This window comes from Ursus americanus, chromosome 17 (genome assembly GCF_024610735.1).
Source record: "Ursus americanus isolate L20-20 chromosome 17, mUrsAme1.1.p, whole genome shotgun sequence".
Classification (NCBI taxonomy): Eukaryota; Metazoa; Chordata; class Mammalia; order Carnivora; family Ursidae; genus Ursus; species Ursus americanus.
In genome coordinates this window covers 39,913,683-39,940,156 of record NC_142143.1, presented here as the reverse complement: position 1 = coordinate 39,940,156, position 26,474 = coordinate 39,913,683, and the positions used below count along the sequence as shown (strand labels likewise).

General features: G+C 41.4%; 2 protein-coding genes across 3 annotated transcripts in view; one reads left to right on the top strand and one right to left on the bottom strand.

Moving 5' to 3' along the window:
- The window catches only part of ZDHHC17 (zDHHC palmitoyltransferase 17), an 85,675-nt gene extending 82,342 nt beyond the window's left edge, over nt 1-3,333 (top strand). For both annotated transcript variants that reach the window (XM_087868920.1, XM_087868919.1), the window contains one exon: nt 433-3,333. In XM_087868920.1, coding sequence (XP_087725046.1) covers nt 433-571 — 139 coding nt within the window. In that variant the 3' untranslated portion in view covers nt 572-3,333. The remainder of the gene's footprint in view (nt 1-432) is intronic.
- A 4,923-nt stretch (nt 3,334-8,256) lies between these two features.
- CSRP2 (cysteine and glycine rich protein 2) lies at nt 8,257-26,396 on the bottom strand. The gene is made up of 6 exons (XM_045779622.1): nt 26,246-26,396; nt 16,320-16,432; nt 13,524-13,692; nt 10,131-10,260; nt 9,358-9,451; nt 8,257-8,565 (listed from the first exon to the last, which is right to left on the bottom strand). Exons 2-6 carry the CDS (start codon nt 16,429-16,431, stop codon nt 8,489-8,491), a joined length of 582 nt encoding a protein of 193 aa, XP_045635578.1. The 5' UTR covers nt 16,432; nt 26,246-26,396; the 3' UTR covers nt 8,257-8,488.
- Between the last annotated feature and the right edge of the window lie 78 nt (nt 26,397-26,474).

Here is a 26,474-nt window from a genome sequence, read left to right as displayed (position 1 = left end):
CATATCTTTTCTTCAATTGTTACTTTTAGATATGTTGCCAGCTTCATGCTATTTGTAATTATTTTGTGTTTAACTTTCTCAATTTTGGATATAGTTTGTCTCCTTGCCAAAGAGCCACCCATTAAGGAGAGGTTTTATCAAAAATTACATGAGACACAGGAATGAAAGAAATGCAGATTTGAATAACTTTAAAATATTGTGTAACCCATTAAATTAGCAAAAGAGAAAAGAAAAATTAGTGTTGGCAGACCTGTGAAGAAACACGAGTGCATATGTATTTTGTAGAGTTATAAACAGGTTATTTCTGGCAAGTAACCTGAGTTTTTAAGTTTAGAAAAATTATATTTAACACCAAAATTATATTAAACTCATATATTAAATTATTGTACTAATAGACTTTTTCTTTTTCTTTTTGTTGGGGGGGTGTTTTAGCCATGGATGTGTAAGGAATATTATAGACTTCTTTGAATTTCGATGCTGTGGCCTCTTTCGTCCTGTTATCGTGGACTGGACCAGGCAGTATACAATAGAATATGACCAAATATCAGGATCTGGGTACCAGCTCGTGTAGCAACATCTTTATCCTATGAAGCATATTGCTGAGTGGTGCCTGAAAATTGTGTCTGTCCGTGTCTCTCTCACACTCGAATCCACATTTTTTGAACAATAGCATGCTATATGTAGGGCTAACAGTGAATTTTACAGTCTTTTTTTCAACACTTTTATTAACAAAAGTAAACATGGACAGAGCACACTGCCACTTCTGGGAAGAATAAAGATCATAAAAGGAATTTTAATGGTTCTTAATGTGGGAATTCACAACATACTCAACTTTTTGCTTTTGTTCTCATAACATTTTTCATTAATAAAGAATGAACTTATTCTGTTGATAGACATGGTATACTGATCAGAAATGTTCGATTCTAGCTAAAACTAAATTTATGGTATACAGCTAAATTTTATGATGCAATCTACTATGACTATTGCATTTAATTCCAGGAGAGTTGTCTTAAATTGATTCAGGCTAGTAGTATGTACATTTTAGAATGTACATGTAAATACTGTGATAAAAATCATGTGGTTTTATTAGGGATCTACTGTAATATGTCTTCAAGGGCACAAGAAATAATGTTCACAAAAATATGTGCTAACAATATTTTAATTGCCATCAGCTGTTGCAATGCTGATATATTTCTAGTTCAGTGAAATAATTTGTAGTAACCTTGCTCTGAGGTTTTATGGTCTGATAATAAAGCACTTGCATGAGTATAGTAAGTCATGTTATTTTGTTCAAACTTAAAAGCCCTACTAAGTGCATGATACACCTCATAGAATGTATACTAGCACATACTATCCAGTAAAGCATAAATTAGAATTTAATTTGATGGCAAACAGTCCAATTTTTAAGAGTTGAGGTAATTTCAAGGCAGAACAAATAAGTTAATGCAAAATTCTCAGTAATAGAGATAAGTGGATATACTTCTAGAATTCTGAGCTACAAAATAAACTGTAGACAAAATAATGGAATTTAGCTAAAGATGGAGCATGATCTCTGTACATATAGCACATGTGAATAAAAGAAAAGCTAATGGTATATTCTGGTTTTTAAAAAGTGACCTATCAGAAAGAACTTAATCCTCAAGATTATTTCAATTTTCCCAATATTGAATGTTTTAAAATTTGTTAATGCTGTCTGAAACAATTTCAGAAGGATTTTCTTCTTGTTAAATGTGATGCACTGATCAATTTTTGTTGCAGCATTTCCATACTCTCATGGTGAACTATTAGTCACTGCTTCCATAAATATTGTTTACAGAGTGAGACTTGGTTTAGTCCTCTTAAGTGCTGTAGCAAACTGTGGTTCGAGCAACCTGTGGCAAACCTGTGAGAGGGAATGGGCTCGGGGGAGGGTGGGAAAAGGGTGGTCAGACTGCTGACAGATCCTAGACCAGTGTAAAGATTGTGTATCTGTATATAAATAATTTATCAAATAGTTTTCTCTTTGTGTCTCTATGTGTTAGTGTATTTAAAGCTGCTCATTTCATTTTATCCAACCAAAAAGAAAAGGGAGATAACTAATGAGCTTCTAGTGATGTTCAATATTGCTGTTAATAGGCATTATACCCTGCAAGTTCACTGCATGTCTGATGCTTGGTAAAATTAGTATTCTCTGTAAAATGCAGATTACAGGTATTAAAGCAATCTAGTGGTATACACGCCCCTTGCCTTAGTAAGAGGAGCAGTGAAAATGTATATAGTTGATGTTCAGTATTTCCAAGTACCATTTTTATATAGTAGTTTCTTTGACCATAAGTCACACATCAAAAAGATTACCTTTAGTGTATTTGAGTGTTTTAATATTAGAAAATTGGCATATGTACTTTATTTTTGAAAAGGGAAAGATGGGTGTGGGGTGGCAATAGAATTGTGCCATTTTGTCATAGAATGTAAAAAATTGGTTAACTTTACAAATGTCTCTGCTAGTTTTGACTACTAATTGGGGGAAATTTTAGATAATTTTTAAATTCAAAGTTATTTATAAAAGGCTAGAATTTGTTTTAATTTTTTGTATTTTGAGCCACTTCACGTGAAGACTCAGTTGCAATTTTTATTGAATACATTTTTATTAATAGTCGAATACAATGGTGGTATTCTCAAGAGTTTGGATAAGAGTGTTGTTACCATGTTCTTTCTTTGTGGTACAATATTCTTTTCAGTGCAAAAGAGATGTCTTTCAGTTAAATGGAAAAAATACTTTAGCTCTGTAAGTACATGAACATATTAGCAAGGTTAATGCTTTAGTACTAACCATCTCACAGTACCGGTGAAATCTATAACTTAGAGATGGTCAGATGGTCAGGAGCCAACTATGCAGCAGTGTACTGTACCATCTGTTTACTTATTTTGTTAAGTCGTGTGTGTGGAACCAGCTTAACCCAGTTCTAAAGTTGTGTATGAAGGTGACCCTTTTGGGAATAGTTCATATCAGCTTAATTGGATACTTTTAGCAAATAGGAACTTACTTCTCAGCCCTGAACATGAATTACTTATTTGGAGGTTTTTTTTTTTTTTCCTCATATTTTTTGTTGTTCCCAGGAGTTTATTTGAAATATTAATAGGCATAAAACAGCATCATTATACTTAAGCTGTGGGTATTTTTATTTTATATTTTCTTTATTTATAACTGTGCCAAGTATTATTTTGCTACTTACTGTGTTACTCTGTGGAAAGAAAACCTGTAAAGTGTTTAATAAATTAGCTCTCCTTACATAAATTAAATCTGTCAAAATTTTGTAAAATATTAATCAGAATAAATATTGACTCTTAAGTGTGTGCTTGTTTGTTATTTCTCTCAGTTCACTCCAAGAAATTGATGAAACACTGGTAGTGGTACCTGTGATATGAAAAGATTATTCTGTGTATTTATATCTGGGTCAGGACTAGAAATTAGCAAAAGTAAAGGGTGGTGGTAGCATTCTTTGAAAATATCCAGTTCTGCATGTATGTTATGTACGTGTGTGTAATTAATACTTTTTAAATAAAAGGAATAAATTTTTCTTTTAAGAATTTTGGATTCCATAGAGTAATTAGTATGCTCAGGGATTGTATGAATCTCCAAGTTTTAAATATAGTAAGTGTCTAAAGACACTGCGGTAAAATTTTGGAAAGGGAAACCTACCAAACATTGATCTCAGTTACTTGAAAAGCTGTGCATGACAACTTCTTTATTGGGGAATTTAAAAAGCAAAATTTGTGAAGGAACTCTTTCCTGCCTGTTCACAGGATTGTTTATGGTTTAATTGAGAACCCAGTGGTTTTAATATTTTCAGATTGGACTGATACTCATTTCATAATTAGTTTATGATCTTTAAAGTGATGCCTCCAGAGCTGTATAGAACTCAAGTAACAATATTTTGAACAAGTGTGAAAATGAAGCAAATTCTACAGCAAGCCATCAGTTTTCATTGCAGGTGCTTTTCTCCTCATCATTTGAGTCTCCCCCAGCCCTTTCCGGTTTGGTAGATTGTACTATGATAAGGATATCTGGTTCTAAGAGTTTATAGAGATAACTGGAAACAAGTGATACATGTTAGGACAAGAAGTCTTAGCTTCTTGTCAAAAAGTAAATTTTCAGTTCCATAAAGTTGTTGGTATAAGAGTTATTTATTAAATGTCTTTACGTGATATATAAAATAGAAAAGTCTGTCATTCCAAGTGGAATATTCAGAATGTTCCTTGATCTAGGTCAGCTAGATAACAGACTCCAGGAAACCAGATGTGCCTTTTAGAAAACCTTTTGCCTTTGGAGTATGAATTTTTTGCTCAGGTAAATTTTATAAGAATACCTATCATCATTTATTTGGATTGAAAAATACTTTTTAATAGACAGCAGTGTTTCTAGTACTCGGAAAGAGGGACTGTTTCCATTCAAAGCATCAGAAAGCCTCATTGCTGCTGGGGCTGCTTGGATCTGTAGGTTTACAGTTTTCATCAGATTTGGGAATTTTTCAGTCATTATGTCTTCAAATATTTTTCCTCCCCCCCCCCAGTGCGCTTTTAGGAAACTCCAGTTACACATATATTAGGCCACTTGGGATTGACCTACAGCTCACTGATCAGTTCATCTTTTAAATTCTTTTTCCCCAGTGTTTAGATGGGATCATTTTTATGTCTTTAAATTCACTGAAGTTTTTTCATTTATATTGTTTAGTCTGTTGTCAATACCATTCAGTGTATTTTTCATCTCTGACATTATAGTCTTCACCTACAGTGTTTGAGACCATTTTTTATATCTTCTGTATCTCTACTTTTTTGGAGATATGGAATAAACTTACAATGAACTTTTAATATCCTTACCTGCCAATTTTCACATCTAGGTCACGTTCAGTTGGTTTTGATCTTTCTTCATTATTATGGATTGTATTTTCCTGCTTCTTGGCATGACTAGTAATTTTTGATTAGATGCCAGACACTATGAACTGGGTGCTGGATGTTTTTGTGTTCCTACAAAAAGTGTAGAGCTTTTTTCTGGGATGGAGTTATTTAGAAGCTTCAATCCTTTCAGGTTTTATTGCTAAGCAAGATTTGTTAGGCAGGACCAGAGCAGTGTTCATTTTGGGTTAGTGATTCCCGATTGCTGAGGCAAGCAATATCTTTGTGTTCCATCTAAAGCCCCATGAATCGTGTTTGCCCATCTCACTGGTGGGAATGAATAGGCACTATTCCCAGCTCCATATGAGCACCAGACTTTGTTATAAGTTTTTCAGTTGGTTTTTTTCTCTGGTCTTGGATAGTTACTTTACATGTATGCACTATCAGCACTCAGCTGAAGACTTGCAAAGTGGGGGTTGGGTCGTGGTTTGCATGTTCGTGGAGTTTTCTGTGCAGCTCTCTCCAGTCCCTTGAACTCTAATTGCCTTGGTCCCTCTGGACTCAGCTCAGTCTCAGACTTGGAGTGCCTTCCAGCCCCACCTGTGTTCTCCCTCTTTGCACTCCAGCTCCAGCCTAGAAACTCCCAAAGCAGTTAGCTTTGCTAATCCCAAGACTGATCTCATTTTCCCCATAACTCTTTTTTGTTACCTGTTGTCGAGTGCCTGAAAACAATATTTTTTTCATACAACTTGTGGTTTTGGTTGTTTCAAGTGAGAGGGTAAATCTGGTCCCTGTTGTTTTCACTTTGGTTTAAGTAGAAGTCTGAGTTAATACATTTTTTAAAATTTTGTTTTAATTTCTAACATGGACAATATTGGTAGATGTAATTGGTCATAAGCAAAAGCTCCTTGGGGTCCTTAGTAATTTAAGAATATAAAAGCATCCTGAGATAAAAAAGTTTGAGAACCAGTGGTCCAAACCAACATTTCCCAGTGCTTAAGATGTTAGTGGCCCCATGGACAACTAATTTGGTATAAGGCTCTCAAGTTAAAGCAGACTTCTCAACCACAGGCTCGCAAAGCCTTCAATATGCTAGTGTGTGACATGTGTGTGTATGACATATGTGTGTGACATATATATATATATATATATATATATATATATGACTTTATATATATGAGATACATATATATGTGTATATACATGTATCAATATGGATTGATAGCAATACTTGCTAAACTCAACTGATCTTGAAGACTTTTTGGAACTAAAGTTGCCAGCAGTCCTCCTCAAATATACCAAACCAGCACAAGAGACTAAAAACATCCCAAATGGGTCATTTTAAAAGTAAAAGTATATATTTCAATACAGCACTTTAATATCACATTTGGATTATTTTGAGGCTACCTATTGACTTACATCCAGATGTTGAAAGTGATTCATCACTTTTAGAGTCAGAACAGTCTACCCAAAGCCAAATTCCCTTTTCTGCCCTGGAACCACTGGTAACTAATTTTATAATCTGGAGGTGTTTTGTCATGGCTCCCAGTTTAAGAATAATTTAAATATGAGTGAATGTCTCAGTTGTTTATTGGGTAGATATCAAATTACTAAGCACCTGGCATTTAGAGTGTTTTCCTCTTAGGTAACTATGCGTATCTCCAATTTTGGAAACTTGGTAGGTATGGGAAATGGTTCTGTGTGGGGAACAGTTTAATATATGCATTTTGGTTATCTATAGCTACCTAGTCAACCACTCAAAAATTTAGTGGCTTAAAACATATTTTTGTTCACAAATCTCTAGTTTGGTCAGGACTCAACAAGAATAGTATACTTTGTTCCACTTGGTGTCAGCTGGAATGGTTCAGAAACTGGGGACTGGAATAACCTGAAGGCTTGCTCACTTACATTGGTTGATACTGGCTGATGGTAGAGATCTCAGCCAAAGCTATGGCCAAAATATCTACATGTAGCCTCTTCATGTAGTTTGGGCTTCCTCAAAGCATGGTGGCTGAGTTCCAAAGAGTAAGCATCTAAAGGGAAAGAGGCAGGCAGAAGCTGTACTGTCTTTTCTAACCTAGTCTTGCCCATCATATTGTCCTAAGTTAAAAATGGGTCACTAGAGTTGGCCTTTCTTCAGAGGGAGGGAGGGAATTAGTCTTCATATTTTGATGGGAATGTCCAAGAATCTGTGGGCAGGTTTTAAAACTACCACATGGAGAATTAGAAGTTACTCCGTAACTCTTCTTCAGTTCAGCCTTATCTCCATTTATTGCTGATTAACTTCCCCAGTCTGCTTAACAAAAAGGCCTTCCCCTCTGCCGCAGTGGAACTTGCCTTATAAGACAAATGTGTGAGATGCTCAAAGCTATGATACATGGATTCTTTCACTTAGTACATCCTCAAGATTGACTTTCCACTGTTTCTGCTTATGTTTTTGATGTCCTACATAGCACACCCCCTGTAGCTTTTCAAAATAAGCAATATAGTATGTTAAAATAGGCTTTGGAAAAGATTCAAATGGGCTCATTGATCATGCTGGTTCAGTTTTACCAATACACGTTTACAGACCAATTTCACACCATACCCCTGAAAAATAAAAGATTGGATTGAGTCTTTGATAAAGAACTAAAAGTTTCTGGGGAAATAATGAAAATATTGTGTATACATAACATACTCCTTTATCTGAGCCAGCTAAATGTGCCAGGACAATGCAACATTCTTTGCAACTTATGCAGGATTGAAATGTTTGAGAAAAGCACTTCAGTTTCCAGGATTTATAAGATACCATCTATCAGGTCAGAATGGAGTCTTAAAAAAATCATACCAAGCCTCAGATTCTAAAGTTGTCCATAGGTAGCTGTTTGTAACAATCTAGCTTTAGATTTAGATGAATCAAGAGTTTCTCAGTGTTTGGTTTAACAGTGTGCTCACCACCCTGGGTCATTGTGCCTTTCTGAGGAGCTTGATGACCAGAACTTAGAAGGGCTTCTGTGGCCCCACTTCTAGAGAGTTTGCTTCTGCTTCTGTAGGGTCTAGGAGTCCACCTTTTAATACTTCCAGGTGATTCTAATGCAGGTTGTCTAGGAGCCATGCCTTAAAGAGTGAGCAGAGCAGGCAGGCAGGCGGAGATGCTGCTGAATCCCATCTCTGAAGAGCTAGAACCCGTTGCCTAGCAATCCTCAAACTTGAGGCATACTTGCCAGGTTAAAAGAGATCTTTTCCAACAGCCATAATGTAGACATTAGTGTAGTAAGTCAACTGTGTAATGGGGTGGACTCTCTTTAACCACTAACATGCAGGTAGGGACCTAAGTGACTCTCCACTAGCGGAAATCACAGCAGCTTCTCCAAAAGGTTAATTGAAAGACACTGAACAACCAAATCAAGCTGAAATTTTATTTAAAATGTAAAAGAAACAATTCTGGAAAATGCTGATGAATGAAGCAAAAGGATACAGTGCTCTCTTCCTGCTAGTCAGCCAGCCAGCATATCCATGTACAGGACGACAGACAGTACTTAAGTGCTGGCAGAATTTCACAGTTTAGTGTTGGATTATCTGTGCCTAGATGATGTAGAGATTCTCAGTGTGTGATCTTGGTTCTGGGTTTACACCTTTACTGAGCATGAACAAGGGCTCCTGCTCCTTGGCCATAGCCAAATCCCTTGGGCCCAAAGTTCTTTGCATAGCATCCTATGAAAGGAAAGGGAGAATTAGTGGAAGACCATTAAGCTTTGCTAGCATTGCTTAAGACCCACGAAAGGGCAAACACTTGTAAGTTAAAAAAAAAAGTCTGCCATGCCCAAAAGAGTTCAACTTATTTAAGATCTAAAATGAGCAATGTAGGGGTGCCTGGGTAGCTTAGTTGGGTAAGCGGCTGCTTTTGGCTCAGGTCATGTTCTCGGTCCTGAGATCGAGCCCCAGGTCAGGCTCCCTGCCCAGTGGGGAGTCCGCTTCTCCTTCTCCCTCTGCTCCTCCCCCTGCTTGTGCTCTCTCGCTCACTCAAATAAATAAAATCTTTAAAATAAAATAATTAAAATGAGCGATGTAATAAATATAGCTGTAAAGGCAAGTCCAAACATTCTGATTCCACAGTATTCAGCTCATGGTTCCATTTCAGTTACAAGCATAAAAGTCAGGCGGGCAAGTGACATATTTGTCTATTACCTTCATGTATTCATATGCTTTGCTGAAAACATAAATTTGAAAGAAGACTCTTTATAGTGAGGGGTTTTTGTCTTATTTGTTGGGGAGTTTAAAATGACCAGAACTTAACTTTATTGTATCATCTCAAATTGTTCCGTGGTTCTCTGTTCTTTGTAAGCATCTCTAGATCCTTTATTTTTAAATTCGCTAGTGGCAATCCCACCTTTCCCTGTTGTCAGAGTTTTTGTTTTTGTTTTTTTTTAATGCTGGTGACATTTCCTTAGCCAGTGACCAGTGTGGGATATTCAGATGGACAGTAATAACAGAAATTAATTTTACCTTTACAATAGATTTCACCCTCTTTCTCAGTCAGAGTTGTCGATTCAAGACTCTTCCCACACTTGGCACACCGGAAACAGTTTTTGTGCCAGGGCTGGAAGAGACAATTGAGTTAAGTTTGAGAGTCGGTTTCTTGCAGTATAGGTTAGACGCTGCAGCAAGTGGCTCGCAAAGATCAAGCCGACTCGAGCTCCTGACTGCTGTGGTTCAACTCCAACAAAAAGCCTGCAACTGGACCTCCCCATACCTACATTCTTGGTCACCTCCAAAAGGGCCGAGTTCAAACTTCATTCACAGAGGACACGGGCTGGGAGCCATACCACGCAAGGGCTGTTTCCCCAAGAGCGGTCTCAGCCCTTGCCGCAAGCACAGCGTGCTCCTTTAAAGACTGCCTCTTTGATGGCTGAGAACAGTTGCAGCTCAGAGAGGTGAAGTGGTCAAGTAACTTTCTCAAATGCACACAACAATGAGCATTGGGTATCCTGATCCTGGTTTCCCGCTACCTGGAATAACCCGCAGAGTCCAGGTGTGTTAACAACCTGTAGGTGCACGCCTTATGAAAACAAGTTTCTTTCGAACATAGATGTGATCTGTCAGGTAACGGCATCACTTCAAAAAGTTAATGATTCAGATGGCGATCTGACTAAGAAAAATGTGAATCCAAGGCATTTATTTATTTCTATAAAAGAGTACCTGAAGGGGATAGGAAGGGGACAAGGGAGAAAGGGAACGGAGGGGTCATTCACGGCTACTAACTCAAGATAGCACTTTACCTTTCCAGCTCCAATTATCTTCTCAGCAGCATACACGGAATCCCCACATCTGGAACACTTCTCAGCACCTCCGTATTTCTGAGCAAATTTAGAAGTGTTTGGATTTGTTGTAGGTCTGTGAGGTTGAGCACTTGTAAAAAGGGGGGAAAAGGTAGGCAAGATTTACCAAAGGCCCCTTCTAAGCCCACAAGGCAGTTGCATAAGGAAGCTGGGATTTAACTGCTAAACTGTCCCACAGCTGGTGGCCTTCACTGAACTACTTACAGGGCAAAGAAAGAACTGAATCTCAGGTGCTGGCCAGCTGCTACTTTAACCTATTTATGGGCTCAATACTGCCCCCAAAAGAGAGATGAGGCCCCAAGCTTAAATGTCTGAGTCTAAAATCAGAATTCATTGAATCTCCAGTGCTTGCCTGTCCACTAAACAATTATGCTTTGCTTTATAAAAACCTACATTGGACGTATTTTTACCCCACATTCATATTATTGTTCATATTACCACTGGAATCACAGCTAGTTTTTTTTTACTTTATTAGAGTTTGAAAAAATCACTGTTAACCCAAGCAGTTAAACGTTTCTGCAAATAGTCAGTGGACTTAGGTAATCATCAAGAAAGTTAAGCATGATTTACACATTAATTTCCTAATATATCTTAAGTAGGGGAAAGTGTGAGCAAACTGCTTTCTTCATGGAAAATATTTTAGAAAGTTTTCCTATTACCGTATGATGTTTACTTTTTCTCTGGATAGTGTTCTTTTTGTCACTTATTTATAAGTCACTGGGTAAAACTCTGTTTTCCTTGCCTTCTGTAATGTTTTCCTCCTTCAAGATGTAGGTGTAGCTACACTGCACAACACTGTTGTGGGCTCTGAGATTTAAAGGCCCCTCTCAAACCTTACAGGTCAGTTGAGTAGATAAGGGGACAACAGCTCAGCAAAAGATACAAGTGTCCCATTTTTCCTAGTGAAAAAACAGGGTTTTTTTCCTTCCTGATTATAGTTTAAGTTACATACATATTTAAAATAAAATGTTAATTTAGAAATACTGCCTTTTCAGCAGACAATGTATTCAAACTCTTCACCTGTATCTTCCATTTGTTCATCTTCACTGTACCCATGTCTGGGCCATCTTACGGTTTGCTACACCTGAGGGGTGTAGTGAGGGGTTTCATATACAGCATTCTTTGAATCATGTTTGCTATGGCCAATGGAAATTTTATTCTATCCAACAAATACCAGTATATGACTGACTCACAGTATTGGTGTTTCCAATTGTCCCTAATGTATGCATTTTTTTTTTAAATCTCTACAACCTACTGTATATACTTCTTTTTAAGAGTGATCTTTAAAAGCTATTCACAATGATATCCAACATTTGGAGTTAGGAGTTTCCCTGGAAAAATTTCCAACATATTATGTTAATAAGAACTTAATAGAGATCCTCTCCCACCTCCCTGCTAATTACATCACAGGGTATGGATAATTGTTTAACCTCATGAAAGATAAAGACATAGGGGCTCAGCTGTTACATAACTTGTTGGAGAGCTAGAGAAATAGTAAAGGGGTGAGTCTGAACTGAAAAAAAGCAGTTCTGCCTCAACGAAATGTTCCTGCCCACACAACGCTGCCTCCCCAGGAGATCACTGTGAAGATATATGGTCCCCATGTTATCATTACCATGTCCCACAGGGTGCTCCAGACCACAGATGCCCCCAGAATTCAGTCACTAAGAGAGGCTTCTGGAAAAGGAAGTCTCTATATCTGGTCCTAGTATGTGGCCAGGCTAAGATGGGGAATAGGCAAGGACACAGACTGACAGGCCCGCATAGAGGGCTTGTCAGTTATTGGAGAAGGTGGAGAAGCAAGAGGAGGGTCCACTGGTCTTGATGACTTTCAAACTACAGCCACAATCACTGACTGACTTTTGGGATTATGGATCAATTTGGTTTCGTTTGGAGGAAGGTATATATAGATACATGTGTTTTGAAAGATTTGAAATAAAATCTTAGAAAACAAGAATGGATTTTAACAAGCTGGAAAAGGAGGGCAGAACAAGAACAATGAACTTCAACAAAGACCAAGGTAAGCTGGGTTCCCACAAGTGATGGCATGCAGCGTTGAATGAGTCAGCCCTTGTACAGCTGGTGCACAAGGCACCATGGCTCAGAAACTCTGAGAAACTTTGGGGAAAAAACCCAAGAACAGACAGGTGGGCCTCAATGCAGTGGAAAGAGCACAGGTATGGGAGCCAAATGGACATGGAGTCAAATCCTTGGCTATGTCACTTACCTGTGTGACCTGAGCCTTTCTGTCCTGTCTATAAAATACAAAGTATCTAAACTCAGAGTTACTGTAAGGATTATATAAAATGAACATAAATGTTCAGCAGACAATAGACACAAGTTTTTTCAGGCATACCATAATGTACTGTGTTTAAGATCACATAGCATAATAAAAAATTATTATTAAAAAAAAAGATTTGGAGTTACACTAGGTTAATTTCCAGGCTCCAGGATTAACTAGCAATGTGACGGTAGGCAAATCACTTCATTTTTTATCTAAATTTGTTGAGTGAGATGGGAAACCCTACCCTGTTGGGTTGTTGTGAGGATTATATGAGGTAACGTGTTAATATTGCCTACTGGCCAGCTCACGGCATGATTAACGGTCTTGTCCGACAAAAGGCGATCTTATTGGAATATTACACCAGTTTTGGCCTCTTCAGTATAAAATGGATGTGAAAAATGTGAAGGGAATTATTGGGCCAAAATAGGAATTAAGAGGATATTACAAAGGAAAAAATTATGTAGCCTGAACATGAAATACTAAGTGAAATTGAACAGAGTTAGCACCTTGCTATTTTGGTCCTGGAACCTTTAAAATTTAATACTAATCTTTCAATCAAAAACAGGAAATAATTTCCATTTTTAAGTAAGAATATATACGTTAGAGAAAAGTCATTGCTTGGTGAAAGATTCTTCCATGGAAGGAGTGACTGAGGACTTTTCATTGACTGCTTAATTGAACCTGAGAAATGCATCTCATAAGTCAGCTACTACATTTCTGTATCATTTGATTTCGTGACATCTGGTCTCCAAAACGCTGTGAGATGGAAGTAAATGTAAACCATGTACTTTTGAGAACATGACTCCCTGATACACCAGAGAATGCTACAAAATCAAGGCTAGAAATCACTGCAATGATCAATAAGAATTTTTTTTAGGTCCCAAACTGTACATTTCAAGCTTAAAGAATAGTCACTCATTTATACTAGAAATTGGAGAAATTTTATGTGCTTATTTTAAGCTAAACATCTGTTCTGTCCCAGACTCCTGTTCACCAAGCAATATTGTCATGACTCCTCTCTGAAGGTAACAAACGGGGTCCTAACTCACCTCTCTGGCTTGATGCCCAGCCTCTCACCCCGGTCCATGTTGAGTGTGCCAGCGCCCTGCCCGTAACCGTAGCCTTTGGGCCCATACTTCTTTCCATAGCAGGATTTGCAGTAGATCTCCTCATCATGAATTGCCACTGTTGTGCTATCTAAATTTTTCCTGCAAACCACTGGGGGGGAATAAGTTAGACCTTTAGAAACACGCCAGAGATGCCTTTTTCCTTAGAACAATGGTGGCCCTGACACATGGTCTACAAATGGTAAAGGCATAGGCTCTCTCACATTCCTTTTTCTCCTGCGGTTTCCCAAACGCCAGGGATGGCATCTGGACTGGGTCAGCTACAGCTGAGGACGATTTGCCTTTCTCCATGGATAGGATCGTTGTTTCAGAAACATATCAGAACTTTAACATCCGGAAGCCTCAAACTTTTCTATAGGCTTGGCCTCTCTAACAGAAGGGAGAGAAGTTTCAGAGATGGCTATAATTACATGAACAAAAGGAACACAATTAACACTTTGCTCCCAACACTCGACACAATCTTTTCTACCTCTTCTTCTCGGTACTGTGAAATCACAACCTAACAAAGAACAAAAGGGTAGCTGAGTGCCTTGTGGGAGTTGGCTCTGCAGCCCTCCTCCCCTAAACAGCACCCCCTGGAATAAAAATGGCTTTAAATCCAGAATTGTAGTTTTCATCACGAGTCTAGAAGGAAAAAAGTGTTATTCTTTCATCTCACCACTGGCTTCTCCGGCAGTGATGAGTATGTCTGAAAATCGTAAAGTGGTTTCAAGTCTGCATTTGTGTTTTCTTCTGTCCCCAATGAGAATGCATTCTTTCTTGATGGTTTTCTTGCCACAAGACATTTCCACGTATCCCACTTCATAAAACTGCCAAATGTCATCATGTTTTACCCAGACATTATTTCACTTTCTAAAACTTCACTTAAGCTTGAGAAAAAAGGAAACTGTGAGGGAACCTGCTGGTAGCACAGCTGGGCAGCTGGAGATCCAAGATTAGTAGACAAGGGGATTGTTTCCCTCCTATTTCAAAGGGTTGGGGGGAAAAATGCAAGGAGGAAGAAAGGAAGGACAGAAAGAGAGGGTCAGGGAAAGGTGACTAGCTGCATAAAACAGTTAAAATCACAAAGTTTCTGGTAAGACTACCATCTTCTCTGGTAGAACAGAATGGTGGCGTCATCTACTCTGGAACCTTGCTGTTGAGGCTCAAGACTGAAATACATTTGCTGGAAGGCCCCGTTCACCCAAAACCATACATTGCTGGAGAACAAACACCCTTCACAGAATACGTAAAAATACAAAAACTGTTTCAAAGACCACATATCTATTACCCAAAGCAAGTTCATGAAAACTTTAATATTGTCCTTCCTTCCCTCCGTTCTCATGTCTCTTCTCTACAGTAAAATTCTCCTAGGTTTGCAAACTGCTCCGAATTATATCCTTAAAAGGCTTTAAGTCAGCAGAGACCAATACTCGGAAGTCGTAGTAAAATTGCCAGTAAAGAAGTTGACATTAAGTCAACAGTGAATTTATTATGGTGGAGAGACTATCATGGCCTAACGTAGACAAAGCTAAGAACAATTTCTAAAGTATCTGTATTTCTTCTTTGTTCACATACTCTTGGTTTCAAACTTGCTGAAAAACAGATTCCTTAAAAAAAAAAGTAACTTTTAAGAGAAGAAATCCTTAAACTGGATCTGAGAAATGGTAGCTATTATGGGGGTATACACAGTAAACATATATTTTTATTCTTTGTAACTGCGACTTTCTGTTGTCTGTTTCTAGTTGCCTGCAAAACAGCTACACTATAAAAAGGTACTGATAAGTTGAACGCTGGTGCCTAGAGGGAATAGGACAACTAACCAAACTTAATATGTGCAGTTTCTAGCAATAATTCTCACTGTACAGGACTAGAGCTATGTCTGCACGTTCGGGTGGGTTCCTCACGTTAACAAATCCCTCATCAAAGAAAATTTTGTCCTTTGAGTCAGAAGATGATTAACGAAGAGCTTTCTGAAGCGGCTTCTGTCCTGCTTGCAACTGAAGACTTAGTTGTCACCAGAGGGGCACGCAGGGGGAGGGGGCCTGTGTCTCTGTCAGCCAAGTACTGTCTTTGGAGCCAACAGGTGTGTTTCATGTCCTACTTCCTGTTCTATCAGATACTGATAATTTCCCATCTAAAAATAGTAATAATTCCCAACTTGCCTTGATGGGATTTTCATACCCTACGCTCCTTTCCCTCAATTAGGATGTCAATAACCAGAAATAACTCCGAATTTTCACTACCAGAGAAGAGAGGAATTTCACTTCTAGACATTTGATCTCAACGAATCGTGTGCCAAGAAGCAAGCAAGGAAGTTTCAAAGAGAAGGGGCCGCGCCAGGAGGAGAAAGCTGGAGTGGGTGCGGAGCAACCTGCCCCTCAAACATGGAGCCCAGCCCCTACTACGTGCCAGAAAGCGTGCCCGGTGCCGGCTAAAGACGACACTGAGCTCGTCGTAAAGCAAGGGAGACAGACGTGAGAACACGTAAAATGCAGTGAAGGCCCAGTGATGGCGAAGAGCGACAGGGACACAGCAAGGCCACGTGCAGCGCGTCACCCCTGCCGTCCTTGCCGCCGCGCCGAGCCTTCACGCTGTGCGGGACAGACCGGGAGACCCGCGGATGCTTCTGTGAGCGTGTTTGTTAACATCACCACAGTGCCTGTCCTTGAATAGGTAAATGGAGGCTTTTTACGACACACGGGCTCTGTCGGGGGCCGCGCCCCAGGAGCTACTTACTGCACAGAAAGCAGCAGCGGTGGAAGCTTCTCCCGTCACACTGCACCTCTTCCGCGTGGTACACGGTCCTCCCACAGGCCCCGCACTTGTTGCCACCTCCCCACACGGGCATTCTGAAGGAACAAAGCATTCGTGAGAATGTGCCCACACCCCACAGACGCCTGAGCAGCTCCCGGCGGGCTGTGGAAGCCCCGCCGCCAGCCACAGATTCGGTTTCTTTACCAACTGCTCTAACCACACCTGGAAAGGCCGCCTGTCTCCGAAATCGCCCCTCTGACTGCAGCTCTTTCATCTGCACACTCGGGCTTGCCAGGCACAAGCCGTTTCCTGCAGGACAAAGGAGCCGCATTCAGAACGGCACAGGTCCCCAGGCACGACACAGCCGATGCCCGCAGCGTCCCGGGAGTTAAGAAAGGAGTGTGCGAGTGGGAAGGCCAACACTGGCGTCCCCCACCCCCATCTGAATGATGGGCTCTGAAAACTCCGCTGAAGGATACACACTTGGGGAGAGGTTTTTATTACACGTTGAACTCATGGTAACACCACCGGATTCTTAACATATACCATACACAAGCTGTGACACTTCGGAGGGCGGAAGGAAGAACCCGTGTCACGTCTGTCTGCTGGAGTTGTGCACGACGACGGCATCAGCAGTCGTGTCCGGCCGCCGCGCTGTAACCACGACAAACACCCCTCCGGATGGCTGTGATTTAGGTTTCCGTGCGTCACTAAGCCCCAGGTCCCCAGCCCAGCCGGGACTTGTTCGCCCCTCTTTGACAGGCCTGTCAGTCCACACAGAAGGCGCGACCCAGCCCCCTCCCCGGCGAAGGGAACTGTCTGTCCAGTCCCTCTGAGCGGCCACCTCGGAGGGAGAGGGCGAAGTTTAAACCCTGCCGTCCTGCTGGGATGTGGGGCCAACCCGTTCTAATCTCCCTCCTCAACGAACCTGCCCACCCGGCCGCTGTTTACACCGCCCCCGTGGGGACGGCCAGCACAGTGGGCTGCCTCGGCAGTACAGAAAGTTGTCCTTCAAGGACCGTGTGTTTTGTCTGCCCTGCCCTGAGTAGTGGAAGAATTCCTTTCTTCCACACCATCATTTTCAGACTTCTCTTCTGTGAGGGGTACTTGCTGCCCGGGGTGGGGAGTGTCCTTGGATGAGATGTGTGCCTCTCCAGGAAACAGGCGGATGAGACACAGAGACCTCCTTCCTAACTGAGCGCGGCTAGCGAAACAAGGGAAAGGGAGGGCTGCTCCGCAATCCACTGAAGAATCTTCAGTCCTTAAAAAGGAAGGTGGTAAAATCCCATCCTCCTGCCCATCCTACAGCGTTTAAATGATCCAGAACCCAAAGACTTCCTGAACACTGAGATGAGGCCTTTCTAAAAGCAAGTTGTACCGAATCAGTCATCGTGCTGGGCACATTTCTGGCATACGGCATTCTCTTGACCCTCTTCTGGTCACACCTTCCCCCAGATTTTCTCTGGGGAAGCAACCATCTCTTTCTTGGTCCATAAGGTTTAGAGAAGTGTTTATTAAAATGTTGTCTCCCTGTGAAGGTCCACCGTGCCTGGTACCAATTCAAGATGAAATTCAGGTGAGAATTTAAAAACTTTAAACAGTTTTATGCCCCAACAATCAAGAGCATAATCAGTGGACTCATCTTGTTGAACAGCAATAGAACAGAGAATTAATCCGTACTTGGAAATTAAAACAAAACAAAAAATGGTCCTCTACCAGTTGGTTTGAGAAACACTTGTTTAAAGGGTATTGACTCTACTACCCTCTACTCAAGGCCTGGGCATGTGACTTGGTCACGGCAATTAGGTCACTGCGGTCCCCACTCCCCATCACAGTGATTGATGAGGGAAGGGACACATGACCCTAAGGCAGGTCAATGAAAGTTGAAACCCGGGGCTTTGGTTCAGGACTGTGTGAATGCAGGGGTGTCTAGCTGTCTAGCCATGTAAGAAAAGAACCTAAGAATGAAGCTAGCCAGAAGAGGTGGAGAGACTAGGTTTAGACTCTTTTCAGCTGTGTCTTATTTTATCCTGAGCGCTATGTGAGCCAATAAATTGCCTTTTTGAGTCATTTGGAGATGGAACTCCTTCCCTTGAAACAAACACATACGAAGGGGCCTGACTGTTACCACTAAACTGTTGGTCTCAGCTTGCAAAAAACCTACTTGCTTATTCAGACAAGACCAAGGTAATTCCAAGGGTCCACCAACGTCACAGGCTACTGTGAAGGCATCCATAGAAGATCAATAGCTAGCAACACAGAATAAATCTGTAAGCTTTCCTTTAGTAGTTGCACAAATCTGTTATTCCCTTCCCTGGAGACAGGTGCTCCATTGTTTAACTCCACAGTGAAATTTGAGCCTGACTGTAAAACCTCAGCCACAAAGCCCTGGCTCCAACGGCCTTCCACTGGCCTGAGTCTGGAGCGCAATTAGTAATATTGACTTTGCCCCACGGCTCCAAAGTTACCAGAGTTCTGGAATGCTCACAGGTGCCACAGACATCTGCTGGAAGTACCCTCGTGATTCCATAGGAAACCTAACACCAAATCCAGGCCCGTAGGTAATGACCTTACAATTACTTAAAATTGGATCCCAAGCATCAACAGCCCAGGTGGCTTTTGAAATACTTTGTGATTGTCAAGGCATTTCTCATCATATTAGAAAGTGTACTATTTAATATCAGCGTGTGTTTTACATTTCATACCTATTTACTTCGGTGCTATCACCAATAAGGAACCAGATTTTTATCAAGACTAATGCCCTCTTGGGTTATCTTTGAATAGCATTTAAAAGCATATATTTCAAAAACAAACTCATCACATTATGGTTATTCTCTATTAAAGAGCAGCTTGGATTTTTAAAAAGGGAAGATCTTTCCTTTCTTTATGTAATTCACAGTTACTTAAATTCACTTCTTGTAAGTCAAGGCTGATTTCTATTGCCCATGCCACACCAGCCAAATGAGTCACTTTTCAGGAAATACCCATCAAAGTGCTACAACATTCAGCCTTCTGTGTTAAAAGCCTTTTCCCCTCTAGGGTGGGGACCACATCTCTGTCTTCCCCATACAATCTGCCAGAGTACTTGGCACATGTCAAAATAACTTCTATTGTTTTAAGGAATTCTTCCGTTTTCAACCTGTCTGTACAATTCCCAGTCCGATCTTATGCTGATCAAGACAAAGGTAGCACTGGTCTATTCTCTTAGTCACATTTTTGGATTCTAAGTAAAATTTCCAAGTCATTAGCTTTTTAAAAGTTCCATCCAGTTTCAAGGCTTTCCTGAGGATTTCTGAATAAGCCTCTCTGTGGTCCAAGCAAACGGTATAATAGAGCATCCTCACAAAGCTTCAGCTGGAGTTATGCTTTATTTTTTATGTTGGATACTGGGTAGTTGGGTGTTCCTTATGGTATTCTCTATTTAGTGTGTCTGAAATATTTCAGAATGGAAAAAGAGAGGGAGGGGGAAGGAAAGGAGGGAGGAAGGAAGGTTGGTTTGGGTAGATCTGCGTTAACATCACTGTCAAAATGGTTGTGCAACCTTGGGCTTAGTTTTCTCATCTGTAAAATAGGGAAAGGTAGTTCTCTCTACCCAACGGACATATTGTGAAGATAAAAGAAGGCAGTAACCGTGAGCTTGAAAACAGAGGGGGCCTTCCATACTGTCCATCCTGCTGTAAGTACTCCGGTAAGGAAACCCATTATAGAAAAGCCTAGCACAGAGCAACAAACAGGGTAAAGAAAAAACTTAGCTAATTAGTCACTCATAAACCTTCTCTGGGGACATTAAAACACACTGCCAGTATAACGATAGTTCCATTTGTGGTGCCTAAGAAATGAAGTTCAAATTTACACTTTTAGGGTGAACCCCAATGGACGGTTCCTGAATTTGGCAGGAGGAAGTGTGATGATCTTCCATCTCTGTCACTCTTGGCATGGCTATGCACAGAAAAAACTCTGAAGCTTTGTGGTTCCTACAAGCCTTTGGCTGCACTACTCCACAACAGCTGCCATTAATCACAGCAGACTGGATCTGCACCGAGCAATCTGGGCTGCATGCCTTTCCCCGATCCCGTGCATTAATTTACAGAATGGTGAGAGGAGAAACGAAATCTCACTTTACACATATCGCGCGAAAGAGGCCAAACACAGGCTTATTCTCTGTTTCTCCGTCTGTTCTTTGTTTTTCGATGTCTGAAAGAGTTCTAACACTAGGATTTATCCACTGTGTTAGGTGAAAAGGCTTGGTTTACTCTGAACACCTATATGCAATTTCTCTTTGCTGCTTCTCCCCAGGCAAAGACACCACCCCAAATTTCATAAGACTCACCCCTAGAGAAAATTACTATCGTCTAAATCTGAGTCACCTTGTGGTAAAGCTACCTCATTCTCTAGATAACCACCAGGAGCCGCAGAACGACCACACAGACGGTTCTCACACCACCTGTTCTGCATGTAGCATCTTATTTTAGAATCTAAGTGTCTTGAATCCGCGAGTCTAGAGTCTACATGTCGCCACTTGCAGTTTAATTTTTTTTGCTCCGATACTGGAGGCTTGGAGTGAATCTGTCTATAAACCTAGATTCTAAATACTTCCAGAAGCTTTGACATTTTATTACTACATACAGGGTGTTGTTATTACCCTAGAATCTGGCTAGAATCCAATTTCCTGAAAGGGAGATTTATTATAATCCAGTTTCATCTTGAGACACATCAAGACGGGTTGCTAGTGAAAGAATATGTAAATTAGTACCATTGTCCCAAATTACAATGATTTTTAACAGAATTTGAAAGTTGTAGTTAATTGGAAATTAAGCTTTACTCAATGCCCATTCTAAAAATATTTCCTTCTACTTAACCAAACTACCTGGTTAGTCTACTTCCCTTATCTAAGTGAATACCACTGAACCACGGATAGACTTCATGTCTTAGTGATCAGCTCCATGTTCCATTTGGCTCCTTCTACCAATGCCAAATCTTCAAGACAGCTCAGCCTGTTAATTAAGGGTGAATTAAGAGCATGGATTTTGGAGTCAACACAGTCAACACAGTCTCATTTCCTTCATATGTAAAATGAGGATAAATGTGCTTTTCTTATAGAGTTGTTAAGAGAATGAGACGAAAGCATGCTTATAGGATGCCTCCTCCATGTCTAATGAGATACTCAATATACTCAAGGTCAAGTGTTTTGCTTTCAGTCCTCATCTCCCACTCATCTCATATGGCCCTTCCTTCATGATGCCCCTAATCGCTCCCCATCCGGGCAGCTGACTTTCTGCCCTCCCTTATCCAGCTAAATCCTACCTTCTTTTCTGTATTGCAAGTAATTCTTCTACGGTAGGGGCAGCTAATACACACTGTACAATGTTTTCCTGTCTGAAGATTTCACATAGTGTATTCATTCAGCATTTTATAAGCCATATCCTGGGTTAGGAACTTAGGCTAAAATGACTGGTTATAAGGAAGGGAGCAGGGAGCTCTGCTTTGGTGGTAGAACGATGGAAACAAATAAGGGCACTACGACAGAATCTATGACATAGAGGCATGTAGAAGGAGATTTGGAATGTCTGCAGGGTCTACTTGTACACGGATGGCAGAAACCGTTTCATCTTGTAGAGTTACTGATAGTGGGCTCCTGGAACTATGTTTGAAAAGATTCTGAAGTTCCGTCAAGATTCTGCATCAAAGGTGGCTGTGATTACGAATGTCTGCCACGGAAACTGTAGTGCACGTTGCAGCTTTGAGACATTCCTGGTGTAAGAGAAAGAGTGTGGAACTTAGATAGAAGGTTGAAAGTCAGTTAGCGACTCTGCGATCTTGGCCAAGTTCCTTAACCTCAACTTCCTCTGCTATACCTTGGAAGCAGATGACAACCACAGTCATCGGGTGGCTGGAGGACTTAAGGAGAGAACATGTGTGAAGTACCTGGCAGAGAGCCTGTACTCCACAAACACCGGCTTCCTTTTCCTTCAGCAGCACTGCGGGGCCTGAATCTGGCTACCAGAAGCTCAGGTGTTAGGTGACCTGCTGAGGTCACGACCTCTGAACATGCAAATCCAGGCTCAACTCACTCCTGGTGACTCCACAACCACAAGCTGTCCCCCAAACTCCCACATCTGATGAAGGGTTGAGACCATCTCAGATCACCTGAGAATAATCAATCCTCGAGTTACTGAATTACTTGTACACAGGAATGCCTTCCTCTCTGACCAGTCTTCATCGATTCAGCTCCCAGGAAGTGAGTGTCTTCTATGGGCCTTTCTCACACCCAAACTGCTACTCTGCTGCTGCCCTAAGAATCCCTCCTTCTCTCCAGTAAGTTCTCCTGTGTTCACCTCAGCCTCACCATTAATTACTAATTCTATATCCTGTTTCTGCTCTTGTCTTCAACGTGGGGTACAGCAAAATCCTTGACACGGATTTGGATACTTCCTGCCAAATCACATATTGCAATTAGAATGCCACCCGGCTATAAATTTGGTCACCATGACCCCCAGCATCTGCCACAGCAACCCACAATCTGTGCAAACTGCAAGATATTTAATTATTCAAACAATTTAATATTTGTGTGATTTTTACATGGAGTCAGACAGAGATTTATATGCCAAGACTACTGCTTATTTGCCAAATGATCTGATGCTGGTTATTTGATCTGCTAGTTTTCTCATTTTAAAAATGAAGATAATACTTATTTATATCATAAACTAGTTCTGAGATTAAACAATATATGGAAAGCATTTAGAATAGTGCTTGCCACATAGTAGGTAATAATAATTACAAATACTTATATAAAGTTTACTATATGTATTGCTTAAGTAGTTTACTTATACTAACTTATTTAACCCTCATAACAACGAAGGGAGACGTTATCACTATACCCATTTTATGGGTAGAGAAACTGAGGTATAGAGACATCAAGTGCCTTGTAACTATGAAACCAAACAAAATTGCCAATTCAATTTAAAAATCAACACCAACAAAAGTCAAATAAGCTATAGAGTTTGTTTCACTGATGTTTTGCTACAAATACTGTTGGCAACACAAATATAGGACTGACTTCTCTGGTCTGGCACAGGTTCTTTTCAAATTGGGCATTTCTTGTACTATGTGAGGATTTGAATCTCTCTTCACTTATCTCTTTCAAAAGTACTGTGAAGCCACCATGAAACCTTCTTTCCTATAGTGAACCAGGAAGCTATTTGGCCCTAATATATTTATTACATGGCATCTGTCCTCTTTTTATTAGTGAAGGACAATTAGTAGTACTGTTGGCACGAGATAGTGAACAAAAAAGCAAGGAACCTGATATCCTCTGCAAATGATTCACAGTGTACTTCTGTTGGGTCTTCCCCTTGACTTACACCAAAACTTAAAATTTTTAACCATCAGAATTTGTGTCAGGTTCCACCACAATCTAGTCTGAGAAAACTCCCAAGTCAGGGTTCTTAAACTGGGACCACAGATCCCTTGAAATACTGGGGACTGGTGTACTTGGTACCACAGACTTTATTTTATGCACTTAAAAATATTTGGAAAAGGGGTTCAGACGTTTCACCAGAGGGCCAGAAGGGTTCACCACATAAAAACAGTTAAGAATCACCATGCTGGGTAATGAAGGCCCCAGGGGAGTCTAGAGATTCCCCACCCAATAGAAACCCAGGGATGCCATGCAAATACCAGCCCAGGAAATGACACAGTGCCTGGAGGAAACGTGTGAAAATCTGCAAAGGGAAGAAACCTGCCATCCAGGCAAGGCCAGGAGTTATGTTCAGTTGGCTTTCACTGAGAGCCATTTCCCCATATATTCAACAAAGTTCACAATAGTGTCTAATGACAAGGAATCTCTCCCTGGCTGAGCTGTGCTTTGTTCAAGGATCAAGATCAACGTGCTTTATGACAACCCTGGTGTACATGCGATTACAGCCATTTTATAAGATGAAGCAACAGAGACCAGAGAGTAAAGTAACTTGCCCAAGGTCATCAAACCAATGGGTGCTGGGGCTGGCAGGTGACCTGGGGACTGGTCCGTCCTGCCCTTTTCACCAGGCCATGACTCCTCACCTCTAGGAGGCTTGCTCTCCCCAGTTCATTTGATTTGCCCCATTCTTGGCAGAGAAGAAAAATTAGAGGCCCATATCTCCATGGCCATTTAGTGACAATGTTGAGGCTGGAGCTAGGCTTCTAAAGCTCCTCATTTATTGCCATTCCCTCTGTGCTATGCCACCATTCTTGCTGTTTTAGTATAAAATACAATTTCCCCAAATCCAAGTTATTTGGCAATTTCATCAGACCTCCAATGAGTATTGCTTTCATTACAGTATTTAGCATATCAATATTTGTATCAATCATTATTTGAACACATTTGGAGGAATTCATTAAAAATTTATGATCGAAAACTTAGATCAAATCTGCTAATGTTATCTACTGCCTGAGTCCAAAGAAATATTTGTCCCCCACAATCGCAGTCTTACTCCTTCCTTTCTTTATTTAATTAACCAATACTGGCTCTGGTCCAACTGCGTTCAAGGCACCCAGGCAAGTACTATGAGTCTCAAAGACTGATGAGATGCAGATCCTGTCCTTGTAATTTCACTCTAAAAGAGTAAAGAAAAACTAGAATCCAGAGTAGAAAGAACACTGAGAAATACTGATCAAGTACCAGCAGCAGTCAACCTGAGAACAATAACCGGGGATAGTCAGGGTGGACCAGGGTGGACTTCAGAAAATCAGTTACAGTTTGGTATGCGGTTTTGAAATCATTTGATTCATTTTTAGAATCCATCGCCCATCTCTTTCCTGAAAAATCTGAGTCAAATTATAGCCAAATTTGTGGTTGTCCTATTTGAATTCTTGGCATTTCATAAGTAGAGCTTCAAAACAGGTTAATTAGAAAAGGACTAAAGAGACCTCTTTTACTGCCTGAGTTTAAAAAACTCCCCAAATTAAAAGATTCTCTATATTGAAAGCACATATAAAGTGAAAATGTGCTTAGTCTGCAGACTGCAAATAAAACAGGTTAAACATTTTGGGTAACTATTTAAACAAATATCCTTCAACAAACGTCCGGGCTTGGGGAAGGGGGTTGGAAGATTGAGTGTCTTTCGGCTTAGAAACCCCCTCCCCCCAGGGGCTGCCTACGTGGAGCTTTGGAACTCAGGATGTGATTTTCAGGACCTGTTGCAGAATTTCACAACCAAGCATTCTTGCTTTCCTGTTTGTACCTGAATATAGAAAGTTCCGGAAAAAGCTGGGAGTGATCGACCTGATGTTTCACGGCTGTTCTTCAGCATATAAGGTTCAGTGCTTGGTGGGCAGAGACCACCAAACAATGGGGATGCCAGAAGCTCTGTACCACAGCAGCGGAAGGATTCTGGGCTCAGCGGGATGTGGAAGCCCCCACCTCGCTCCCAAGACTCCCAACCAGCCACCACCCCCCCCCCCCCCCCGGTAAGGTCGCCCTCAGCGTAGCACACTCCGGGCAGAGGAGACCCCGAGACTCGGATCCCGCCCTCCCGTTCGCGGAAAGAGAACCGGCTGCGGGAGAAGGGGGCCCAAAACTACTAAAACGCGGATTAGCAGCAACGCGAAACTCTCGGCCCCGCCTCTCTCCCAGAGAAACCGGTACGGAGCAACCCGTAGGGAGGTCACGATTATTTAGCTGCCCTAAGGGCCCGGGATCCAAGGACAGAGCTGGGCGGCTGCGGGGAGCGGGGCAGGTGTATGGAGGGGGATTGGGGGGAGCGGGCAGCAGGGGTGAGGAGGATGGCGGAAGGGGGGGCAAGTGGAGATCGGGAGGGGGATGTCAGAGGAGTTGGGGGACAGCAAGCAGGACGTCCTGAGGACCCCGGGAAGCTGTGGAACCTCCCTCCCCCAGGGTAGGTGGAGGCGCCCCCACCGCCACTACTCACTCGAGTCGGAGGCAGACCACGCACAGCCGGCGGAGACAGCAAAACCAGATGGGAAAGAGCGCGAGGACAGTCCGGGAACAGCGGCGAAGCGAGCGTCCGCACCTTTTAAAGACTCCCGGTGGGCGTGGCCTATGAGCCCCGCCCCTGCCCCGCCCCGCCCCGCCCGGCTGATTCCTGGATCCTCTCAGGAGGGCTGGGGGCGTCTGGCGCGGGGGCTGCTCGCAGCTCC

Bases quoted from the DNA above. Each gene is read 5' to 3' on its own strand.
- CSRP2 (XM_045779622.1), bottom strand. From the start codon at position 16,431: ATGCCCGTGTGGGGAGGTGGCAACAAGTGCGGGGCCTGTGGGAGGACC. The intron at 13,693-16,319 runs GTAAGTAGCTCC...ATTCCCCCCCAG, and splicing joins CCGCTGCTGCTTTCTGTGCA to TGGTTTGCAGGAAAAATTTA. The intron at 8,566-9,357 runs GTAAAATTAATT...TTCCTTTCATAG, and splicing joins GGGTGAAATCTATTGTAAAG to GATGCTATGCAAAGAACTTT.